The 12,289-nt window shown below is 40.0% G+C and overlaps 1 protein-coding gene across 4 annotated transcripts in view; it reads right to left on the bottom strand.

Annotated features, from left to right (window-relative positions):
• Nucleotides 1-12,289, bottom strand: part of LOC128692768 (high affinity cAMP-specific and IBMX-insensitive 3',5'-cyclic phosphodiesterase 8B) — a 659,454-nt gene that overhangs the window by 280,650 nt on the left and 366,515 nt on the right. For all 4 annotated transcript variants that reach the window (XM_070090034.1, XM_070090035.1, XM_070090036.1 and 1 more), the window contains one exon: nt 563-790. In XM_070090034.1, coding sequence (XP_069946135.1) covers nt 563-790 — 228 coding nt within the window. The remainder of the gene's footprint in view (nt 1-562; nt 791-12,289) is intronic.

The following is a 12,289-nucleotide window of genomic DNA, read 5'->3' as shown; positions in this document are numbered from 1 at the left end:
TTGATGATGTCAATAGCTTCATACCTTGCAATTTCAGAATTATGGAAAAAAGAGCACAGTACCCAAATCAATCTGCAGATGCATAGCTGAAGATACACCTGTTTTCAGCAAAGACAGATCTGGCAAAGGAAAGTGAAGTGCAGGACTGATACAAGTGGTCTATGGGTTGAGACGTGTGCCTAGAGAGGAATTGGAAACAGTAAACAGAAAATCCCCATCTGGAGATCTCACTAGCAGAAGGCAAGCATTGTCCTTCTCCAGCACATTCCAATTTCTAAGTGCCCTGTGGAGCCTTTGTACATTTGGGACCTCTTGTATAACCTTATATGTACCACATTCAGTTTTCCGAGATTCACTTTGCATATATTTTTCTAATGTGTTAATTAAACATGAAAAAGTATCAAAATATTGTGTGATAGCTTCTCTACCCTTCATGACACTTTATTTACAGTCTTGTTCACACTAAGAGCTATGTAACAATTACCAAGTAATTATTTAGGGTACAATTTTATCACTACAGATTTATAAAACTTTTAGCCAATCTTTGTCTAAATCAACTTACTTTTGACTCTCCAGATTTGTGCTCAATTGAGTGTCTATGGTCTGATAGTCTGTGATCTGTCCCTGCTCTTTGGTGCTCCAGCGATGTTTTAAAATCAACAGAGGGTCTATGATCAAAGGCTCGTATGTCTTGTTTGTAATTGTCACTGCTATGTAGCTCCCACAGACTGCGACCAGCCACACCTTCTACTGAATATCCCAAGAGGTTTTCACAAGCACGGTTAACATACTGGTGAGAGAAAGGACAAAGCATTACCTAATAATTTATATACAGCAAAATTTAATTAGAACAGTTAACCAATAATGCATTTTAAATGAATTGTAATTCAGATACAAGAAATTTATTTTTATTTGTAAAATATAATAAAAAAGTTATAAAACTAAGGCAAAAATATAATAATAAAAACAGCTCAGCACAGTAAAACTTCCTATATACTGTTACCATAATAAATACAATAGAGTATGGTATCCAGTTTTATAATAAATGCAACTTTTAATCTCTATTTACAGTCATTTCTTACAAACATGGTTCAAAATTTTTGAAGCAACATGGTGAGGGTAGCGAGAATGCAGGACTGAGCAGGAAGCTGCTGTCAGGAACTTCATGGTAACAATTACAAATGATAAAAATAATCCATTTCACTAATCCATAAACTGATACTAACATTTATATAAATGGATGGCTAACTGGGTCCAACATATTTCTGGGAACTGGTATTTGACAAATCACTAGTGGGACTCACAGCCTATCAAATATACCCAAAAATACCAGAATAAACTCCCTATCAATTCAATTTAGCTCAGGTGCCATATTCTGCCTTAGATGCATATTGTTTCACATTTCATTTGTCAGTGATATCTGGTCAACCCGATGACTGCATCACTTTTAAGATAACACTTGATCATATAAGTAACTCCCCTTCCCCTCTCCTCTCATTCAACATCAAGATTATATACACCATGAGGTATTCTTGACGAGTGGTAAATAGGTTACATGTAGCCTTAATGCCCCACTGAGTAGTCATAGATTTTTAGACCCACATAACCAACCAACCTCTGACTGAGTTACGTCCATTTGACATCTGATGTATGTAATCCATCATGTTTAGCTCTGATATTGAGACTAGTTTGGCCTGAGGCTTCCTCTAAATTTTTGACGAGTTGCATAATGTACTACAGAACAAGTTTCTGTGTATCCTCTATACTTATATACAGTATTTTGGTTACAGGTAACTGTAGTAGTAGGTAGCAGGTTGGTAGACAGCAACCACCCAGGGAAGTACTACCGTCCTGCCAGATGACTGTGAAACAGAAACCTGTAACTGTTTTGCATGATGGTAGGATTGCTGGTTTCTTTTTCTGTCTCATAAACACGCTAGATAACAGGGATATCTTGCTACTCCTACTTACACTTTGGTCACACTTCACAGACACGCACATGCATATACAGTGGACCCCCGGTTAACGATATTTTTTCACTCCAGAAGTATGTTCAGGTACCAGTACTGACCGAATTTGTTCCCATAAGGAATATTGTGAAGTAGATTAGTCCATTTCAGACCCCCAAACATACAAGTACAAACGCACTTACATAAATACACTTACATAATTGGTCGCATTCGGAGGTAATCGTTATGCGGGGGTCCACTGTATTTATACATACATCTAGGTTTTTCTCCTTTTTCTAAATAGCTCTTGTTCTTCTTTATTTCTTCTATTGTCCATGGGGAAGCGGAAAAGAATCTTTCCTCCGTAAGCCATGCGTGTCGTATGAGGCGACTAAAATGCCGGGAGCAATGGGCTAGTAACCCCTTCTCCTGTAGACATTTACTAAAAAAGAGAAGAAGAAAAACTTTATAAAACTGGGATGCTTGAATGTAGTGCAGATGACAAGAAACAGATGATTGCTGATGTTATGAATGAAAAGAAGTTGGATGTCCTGGCCCTAAGCGAAACAAAGCTGAAGGGAGTAGGGGAGTTTCGGTGGGGGGAAATAAATGGGATTAAATCTGGAGTATCTGAGAGAGTTAGAGCAAAGGAAGGGGTAGCAGTAACATTGAAGGATCAGTTATGGAAGGAGAAAAGAGAATATGAATGTGTAAATTCAAGAATTATGTGGATTAAAGTAAAGGTTGGATGCAAAAAGTGGGTCATAATAAGAGTGTATGCACCTGGAGAAGAGAGGAATGTAGAGGAGAGAGAGAGATTTTGGGAGATGTTAAGTGAATGAACAGGAGCCTTTGAACCAAGTGAGAGAGTAATTGTGGTAGGGGACCTGAATGCTAAAGTAGGAGAAACTTTTAGAGAGGGTGTGGAAGGTAAGTTTGGGGTGCCAGGAGTAAATGATAATGGGAGCCCTTTGATTGAGCTTTGTATAGAAAGGGGTTTAGTTATAGGTAATACATATTTTAAGAAAAAGAGGATAAATAAGTATACAAGATATGATGTAGGGCGAAATGACAGTAGTTTGTTGGATTATGTATTGGTAGATAAAAGACTGTTGAGTAGACTTCAGGATGTACATGTTTATAGAGGGGCCACAGATATATCAGATCACTTTCTAGTTGTAGCTACACTGAGAGTAAAAGGTAGATGGGATACAAGGAGAATAGAAGCATCAGGGAAGAGAGAGGTGAAGGTTTATAAACTAAAAGAGGAGGCAGTTAGGGTAAGATATAAACGGCTATTGGAGTATAGATGGGCTAATGAGAGCATAGGCAATGGGGTCGAAGAGGTATGGGGTAGGTTTAAAAATGTAGTGTTAGAGTGCTCAGCAGAAGTTTGTGGTTACAGGAAAGTGGGTGCGGGAGGGAAGAGGAGTGATTGGTGGAATGATGATGTAAAGAGAGCAGTAAGGGAGAAAAGGTTAGCATATGAGAAGTTTTTACAAAGTAGAAGTGATGCAAGGAGGGAAGAGTATATGGAGAAAAAGAGAGAGGTTAAGAGAGTGGTGAAGCAATGTAAAAAGAGAGCAAATGAGAGAGTGGGTGAGATGTTATCAACAATTTTGTTGAAAATAAGAAAAAGTTTTGGAGTGAGATTAACAAGTTAAGGAAGCCTAGAGAACAAATGGATTTGTCAGTTAAAAATAGGAGAGGAGAGTTATTAAATGGAGAGTTAGAGGTATTGGGAAGATGGAGGGAATATTTTGAGGAATTGTTAAATGTTGATGAAGATAGGGAAGCTGTGATTTCATGTATAGGGCAAAGAGGAATAACATCTTGTAGGAGTGAGGAAGAGCCAGTTGTGAGCGTGGGGGAAGTTCGTGAGGCAGTAGGTAAAATGAAAGGGGGTAAGGCAGCCGGGATTGATGGGATAAAGATAGAAATGTTAAAAGCAGGTGGGGATATAGTTTTGGAGTGGTTGGTGCAATTATTTAATAAATGTATGGAAGAGGGTAAGGTACCTGGGGATTGGCAGAGAGCATGCATAGTTCCTTTGTATAAAGGCAAAGGGGACAAAAGAGAGTGCAAAAATTATAGGGGGATAAGTCTGTTGAGTATACCTGGTAAAGTGTATGGTAGAGTTATTATTGAAAGAATTAAGAGTAAGACGGAGAATAGGATAGCAGATGAACAAGGAGGCTTTAGGAAAGGTAGGGGATGTGTGGACCAGGTGTTTACAGTGAAACATGTAAGTGAACAGTATTTAGATAAGGCTAAAGAGGTCTTTGTGGCATTTATGGATTTGGAAAAGGCATATGACAGGGTGGATAGGGGGGCAATGTGGCAGATGTTGCAGGTGTATGGTGTAGGAGGTAGGTTACTGAAAGCAGTGAAGAGTTTTTACGAGGATAGTGAGGCTCAAGTTAGAGTATGTAGGAAAGAGGGAAATTATTTCCCAGTAAAAGTAGGATAACAAAAAGATTAGGTGATGAAGGATTGAATATCAGATTGGAAGGAGAGAGTATGGAGGAGGTGAACGTATTCAGATATTTGGGAGTGGACGTGTCAGCGGATGGGTCTATGAAAGATGAGGTGAATCATAGAATTGATGAGGGAAAAAGAGTGAGTGGTGCACTTAGGAGTCTGTGGAGACAAAGAACTTTGTCCTTGGAGGCAAAGAGGGGAATGTATGAGAGTATAGTTTTACCAACGCTCTTATATGGGTGTGAAGCGTGGGTGATGAATGTTGCAGCGAGGAGAAGGCTGGAGGCAGTGGAGATGTCATGTCTGAGGGCAATGTGTGGTGTGAATATAATGCAGAGAATTCGTAGTTTGGAAGTTAGGAGGAGGTGCGGGATTACCAAAACTGTTGTCCAGAGGGCTGAGGAAGGGTTGTTGAGGTGGTTCGGACATGTAGAGAGAATGGAGCGAAACAGAATGACTTCAAGAGTGTATCAGTCTGTAGTGGAAGGAAGGCGGGGTAGGGGTCGGCCTAGGAAGGGTTGGAGGGAGGGGGTAAAGGAGGTTTTGTGTGCGAGGGGCTTGGACTTCCAGCAGGCATGCGTGAGCGTGTTTGATAGGAGTGAATGGAGACAAATGGTTTTTAATACTTGACGTGCTGTTGGAGTGTGAGCAAAGTAACATTTATGAAGGGATTCAGGGAAACCGGCAGGCCGGACTTGAGTCCTGGAGATGGGAAGTACAGTGCCTGCACTCTGAAGGAGGGGTGTTAATGTTGCAGTTTAAAAACTGTAGTGTAAAGCACCCTTCTGGCAAGACAGTGATGGAGTGAATGATGGTGAAAGTTTTTCTTTTTCGGGCCACCCTGCCTTGGTGGGAATCGGCCGGTGTGATAATAAAAAAAAAAAAAAAAAAAAAAAAAAGTAGGCCTTAGACAAGGATGTGTGATGTCACCGTGGTTGTTTAATATATTTATAGATGGGGTTGTAAGAGAAGTAAATGCGGGGGTCTTGGCAAGAGGTGTGGAGTTAAAAGATAAAGAATCACACAAAGTGGGAGTTGTCACAGTTGCTCTTTGCTGATGACACTGTGCTCTTGGGAGATTCTGAAGAGAAGCTGCAGAGATTGGTGGATGAATTTGGTAGGGTGTGCAAAAGAAGAAAATTAAAAGTGAATACAGGAAAGAGTAAGGTAATGAGGATAACAAAAAGATTAGGTGATGAAAGATTGGATATCAGATTGGAGGGAGAGAGTATGGAGGAGGTGAATGTATTCAGATATTTGGGAGTGGACGTGTCAGCGGATGGGTCTATGAAAGATGAGGTGAATCACAGAATTGATGAGGGGAAAAGGGTGAGTGGTGCACTTAGGAGTCTGTGGAGACAAAGAACTTTGTCCTTGGGGGCAAAGAGGGGCATGTATGAGAGTATAGTTTTACCAACGCTCTTATATGGGTGTGAAGCATGGGTGATAAATGTTGCAGTGAGGAGAAGGCTGGAGGCAGTGGAGATGTCATGTCTGAGGGCAATGTGTGGTGTGAATATAATGCAGAGAATTCGTAGTTTGGAAGTTAGGAGGAGGTGCAGGATTACCAAAACTGTTGTCCAGAGGGCTGAGGAAGGGTTGTTGAGGTGGTTCGGACATGTGGAGAGAATGGAGCGAAACAGAGTGACTTCAAGAGTGTATCAGTCTGTAGTGGAAGGAAGGCGGGGTAGGGGTCGGCCTAGGAAAGGTTGGAGGGAGGGGGTAAAGGAGGTTTTGTGTGCGAGGGGCTTGGACTTCCAGCAGGCATGCGTGAGCGTGTTTGATAGGAGTGAATGGAGACAATTGGTTTTTAATACTTGACGTGCTGCTGGAGTGTGAGCAAAGTAACATTTATGAAGGGGTTCAGGGAAACCGGCAGGCCGGACTTGAGTCCTGGAGATGGGAAGTACAGTGCCTGCACTCTGAAGGAGGGGTGTAAATGTTGCAGTTTAAAAACTGTAGTGTAAAGCACCCTTCTGGCAAGACAGTGATGGAGTGAATGATGGTGAAAGTTTTTCTTTTTCAGGCCACCCTGCCTTGGTGAGAATCGGCCAGTGTGATAATAAATAAAATAATAGTAACTGAAATTTTACTGCCTTTGTTGTGTATTTATATGACAGGTGATGACTGTGCAGGATTATTGTATAAACATCACCTGATATCCTACCCATTTGTAGTCTTAACCCTTTCACTGTCAGTCCTGTAATATTACGGCTCTGAAGCCAGTGTCTGTCCCATGATACTATGGTAAAATTCAAGCAGCTTCAAATCTAGTGGAAGCTGGCAGGCGTACATGTGAGAGAATGGGTCTGTTGTGGTCAGTGTGCTCTGTATAAAAAAAAATTGCAGAGGCTGCAGTGCACTGTGGGAGTGTCAATTCAACACACCTTATTCACCAGGCCTAGCGGTAAGGAATACCTTACTCCCTGGCGAACTGGGACTCTTCTCTTCTATATCCCCCCCTGCTTTTAACATTTCTGTCATGATCCCATCAGTTCCAGCTGCTTTACCCCCTTTCATTCTACGTAATGCCTCACGTACCTCCCCCACACTTACATTCTGCTCTTCTTCACTCCTGAAAGATGGTATACCTCCCTGACCAGTGCATGAAATTACCACCTCCCTTTCTTCCTCAACATTTAAAAGTTCCTCAAAATATTCTTGCCGTCTACCTAATACCTCCCTCTCCCCATCTACTAGCTCCCCTACTCTATTTTTAACTGCCAAATCCATACTTTCCCTAGGCTTTCTTAACTTGTTTAACTCACTCCAAAATTTTTTCTTATTTTCATTAAAATTTCTTGACAGTGTCTCTCCCACTCTATCATCTGCTCTCCTTTTGCACTCTCTCACCACTCTCTTCACCTTTCTTTTACTGTCCATATATTCTGCTTTTCTTATAACACTTCTGCTTTGTAAAAACCTCTCATAAGCTAACTTTTTCTCTTTTATCACACCCTTTACTTCATCATTCCACCAATCACTCCTCTTTCCACCTGCCCCCACCCTCCTATAACCACAAACTTCTGCCCCACATTCTAATACTGCATTTTTAAAACTATTCCAACCCTCTTCAACCCCCCCACTACTCATCTTTGCACTAGCCCACCTTTCTGCCAACAGTCGCTTATATCTCCCCCGAACTTCCTCCTCCCTTAGTTTATACACTTTCACCTCCCTCTTACTTGTTGTTGCCACCTTCCTCTTTTCCCATCTACCTCTTACTCTAACTGTAGCTACAACTAAATAATGATCCGATATATAAGTTGCCCCTCTATAAACATGTACATCCTGGAGCCTACCCATCAACCTTTTATCCACCAATACATAATCTAACAAACTACTTTCATTACGCACTACATCATACCTTGTATATTTATTTATCCTCTTTTACATAAAATATGTATTACTTATTACCAAATCTCTTTCTACACATAGCTCAATTAAAGGCTCCCCATTTACATTTACCCCTGGCACCCCAAATTTACCTACTACTCCCTCCATAACATTTTTACCCACTTTAGCATTGAAATCCCCAACCACCATTACTCTCACACTTGATTCAAAACTCCCCACGCATTCACTCAACATTTCCCAAAATCTCTCTCTCTCTCCTCTACACTTCTTTCTTCTCCAGGTGCATACACGCTTACTATAACCCACTTTTCACATCCAATCTTTATTTTATTCCACATAATCCTTGAATTAATACATTTATAGTCCCTCTTTTCCTGCCATAGCTTATCCTTCAACATTGCTACTCCTTCTTTAGCTCTAACTCTATTTGAAACCCCTGACCTAATCCCATTTATTCCTCTCCATTGAAACTCTCCCACCCCCTTCAGCTTCGTTTCACTTAAAGCCAGGACATCCAGCTTCTTCTCATTCATAACATCCACAATCATCTCTTTCTTATCATTTGCACAACATCCATGCACATTCAGACTTCCCACTTTGACAATTTTCTTCTTCTTATTCTTTTTAGTAATCTTTTAGTAATCTTATATATATATATATATATATATATATATATATATATATATATATATATATATATATATATATATATATATATATATATATATATATATATATATATATATATATACACACACACACACATACACACATACACTACACACACAGGGGGCCAGGAGCTCGGACTCGACCCCCGCAACCTCAACTAGGTGAGTACACACACACAGACACATATATACACACACACACACACACACACACACACACACACACACACACACACACACACACACACACACACACACACACACACACACACACACATTATGCATTATATTGGTCTCACAAGCCACAAATGTTACTTGAAAAAATAAAATATTAGAAAAGAAAAATAGAATAAAAGTAAAATAATATTGCCGAGTGAGCAGCTACTGCCGATGTTGCTGTCAGTGGTTTACTTTCTGTCAACTTCATGCCTCTGTATCTCAGTAACTACTGATCACAAAATTTTTCTTTTTCTTTTATTCTTAAGATTTTAGCAAGAATTTTTTATTTTTTTTTTTTAAATATTTTTCGACACCGAGAGCAAGTTTGTGAGCAGGGGTTTCGACAGTGAAAGGGTTAAGCAATAAAAACAACATAATACATCACAGCAATGAACTACAATTACATATTCACTTTATTTTTGAAAGATCTCGAGGTCGAAAAAAAAGCTCGTTTGGCTTTTCTTGGGCTCCTAGGAACGTAACCCTATTTTCCCCCTAAGTTCTTCAGTGTATCTAATATGGATTTATCTAACATGGCAACATGGCATTTTCAGGAATGTAACTACCGAGTAATATAAGAGTCTACTGTACGAGCACTCCAGTACAACCATCATCTACTGATACCTCTACATCAACATCAACCCAAGATCCACAGCCATCCACCTCGACCATTCACCTCAACCCAGCAACCATAAACAACCCTCTCCATGCATTTCAAAATCAATATGCACCAGCAACCAGAATTTAGAGAGAAAATTAATTACCCTTATTAGCTACATGTAATATATTTTAATTATGTTCTCTTCACTGCATCCAGCTGTCATTCCATTTTTTCTGAGTTACAAGACCTAAAACAACTTGCAGCTTTAAAAATATAGTTTGTAAATTACAAGACCTAAAAAAAACTTGTTTGGCTTTAAAGTTATTTTCTTAGGCTCATGAGAGCTAAAAAAAATAACTCATTTGACTTTTCTGAAGGCTATTTTTTTTTTTTAAATTACGAGACCTAAAATGCTTGTTTGACTTTAGTGGAAGTTACATTTTTTAGAATTACAAGACCTAAAAAATTAGTTTTACATTCTTCAGTTCACTTACAATTTCATGTGACATTCCATTTTCAAGAACATAACTACCATGTTGTTTGAGGTTCCAATGTGATTTAATTCATACACTATAAATAATGATATTAAAAACAAGATGAAGTGCTCATATGAGTTTCTCTTCCTGCCTTAAATTTCCTCTCACACTATGTGTGAGAAAGGGTTGGAGAGAGGGGGTAAAGGAGGTTTTGTGGGTAAGGGGCTTGGACTTCCAGCAAGCGTGCGTGAGCGTGTTAGATAGGAGTGAATGGAGACGAATGATACTTGGGACCTGACGATCTGTTGGAGTGTGAGCAGGGTAATATTTAGTGAAGGGATTCAGGGAAACCGGTTATTTTCATATAGTCGGACTTGAGTCCTGGAAATGGGAAGTACAATGCCTGCACTTTAAAGGAGTGGTTTGGGATATTGGCAGTTTGGAGGGATATGTTGTGTATCTTTATATGTATATGCTTCTAAACTGTTGTATTCTGGGCACCTCTGCAAAAGCAGTGATAATGTGTGAGTGTGGTGAAAGTGTTGAATGATGATGAAAGTATTTTCTTTTTGGGGATTTTCTTTCTTTTTTGGGTCACCCTGCCTCGGTGGGAGACGGCCGACTTGTTGAAAAAAAAAAAAAAAAAAAAAAACTATGTGTGTGTTTTGACTGTCATGCTCTATATGAAACTACATTAACTGATATGCTGTACATTTTTTTAACCAAACTAGCCTAGGAAGTAGTAAGAATGAATGGGAGACTGTTGGTACCCAGGGATGAAGTTGATATCCTTGGGGTGAAATTTGACTTCAAACTGACTATTAAGAACCATGTTGTAAATCTTGCAAACAAAGCAGCCAGGAAGTTTACAGCACTTAGTACATCTCAATTGCTCAACAACAGAGGTTGCAAAATTCTGTATGAAGTACAAGTATGCTCATGCCTTGAATATACTCCACTTTCTTGAATTGCTTGCCCTCCATTTCATCTGCAAATTTTTGACAAAGTAGAGAATAGAGCAAGACTACTCATCTCTCGCCTGGACCCAGCATAGATAGATCTGTCATTTGAGCAAAGCCTTCAACACCGAAGGGATGTGGGCGGACGTACTGTTATGTACAAATCCAATACTACAAGGTACCACACTTGGCTCCGCTCCATCTACAGCATGAATAGAGCTTTTACACACCAAGACAGGCAGCAAACAGCAACTACACTCTGACTGTACCCTTCTCCAGAACATTGCTTCATCTGAGATCATTTATTCCTAGGTTGACTTGTGTCTGGAACATGTTTGTACAGCATAATGACATAAACGAAATAAAGTCAGTTGACCAAATGAAATCACTGGCCAACAGATGGCTCTAGTTCATCCTGTTCCCTATTTGTATATTTTTTTTTTTTTAAAGTCAGCCGTCTCCCACCGAGGCAGGGTGACCCAAAAAGAAAGAAAATCCCCAAAAAGAAAATACTTTCATCATCATTCAACACTTTCACCTCACTCACACATAATCACTGTTTTTGCAGAGGTACTCAGAATACAACAGTTTAGAAGCATATACGTATAGATACACAATATATCCCTCCAAACTGTCAATATCCCAAACCCCTCCTTTAAAGTGCAGGCATTGTACTTCCCATTTCCAGGACTCAAGTCCGGCTATATAAAATAACCGGTTTCTCTGAATCCCTTCACTAAATATTATCCTGCTCACACTCCAACAGCTCATCAGGTCCCAAATACCATTCGTCTCCATTCACTCCTATCTAACATGCTCACGCACGCTTGCTGGAAGTCCAAGCCCCTTGCCCACAAAACCTCCTTTACCCACTCCTTCCAACCTTTTCGAGGATGACCCCTACCCCGCCTTCCTTCCCCTACAGATTTATACGCTCTCCATGTCATTCTACTTTGATCCATTCTCTCTAAATGACCAAACCACCTCAACAACCCCTCTTCAGCCCTCTGACTAATACTTTCATTAACTCCACATCTTCTCCTAATTTCCACACTCCAAATTCTCTGCATAATATTTACACCACACATTGCCCTTAGACAGGACATCTCCACCACCTCCTCACTTCCTCTGAGACCATTTATCCCCAGGATGACTTGAGTATGGAGCACATTCATACAGCATTATAATGTCAACGAGATAAAGTCAGCTGATCAGATGAAAATGCTGGCCCCCAGATGGCTCCAACTTCATCCTGTTCCCTACTTGTATGTTTCATAACAATAAAAATGCTTTCAAATGAGCTGATGTAGATAACAGCTCTTAGCTTGTCAATAAAGTTAGGAATCCTTAACCTGTAAATAGCTTGTCAATAAAGCTAGGAATCCTTAACCTAACCTTGTCAAAACCTGTGAGAGAGAGAGAGAGAGAGAGAGGGGGGGCAGTGGTGGCTCATAGTTAAAATTAGTGGTGTTGCGTCTTTTGTCCACATTACATCACCGCCAAACAGCAAACACGGGGTGCAAAACAATGCATTTTTTTAATTCACAGCTGCAAAGCCAACTTTTCTGTTAGCATCATT

The sequence above is a fragment of the Cherax quadricarinatus genome, chromosome 30 (genome assembly GCF_038502225.1).
Source record: "Cherax quadricarinatus isolate ZL_2023a chromosome 30, ASM3850222v1, whole genome shotgun sequence".
NCBI classification, from domain to species: Eukaryota; Metazoa; Arthropoda; class Malacostraca; order Decapoda; family Parastacidae; genus Cherax; species Cherax quadricarinatus.
The sequence above is the reverse complement of the archived record's forward strand: the minus strand, read 5'-3'. Positions and strand labels throughout refer to the sequence as shown.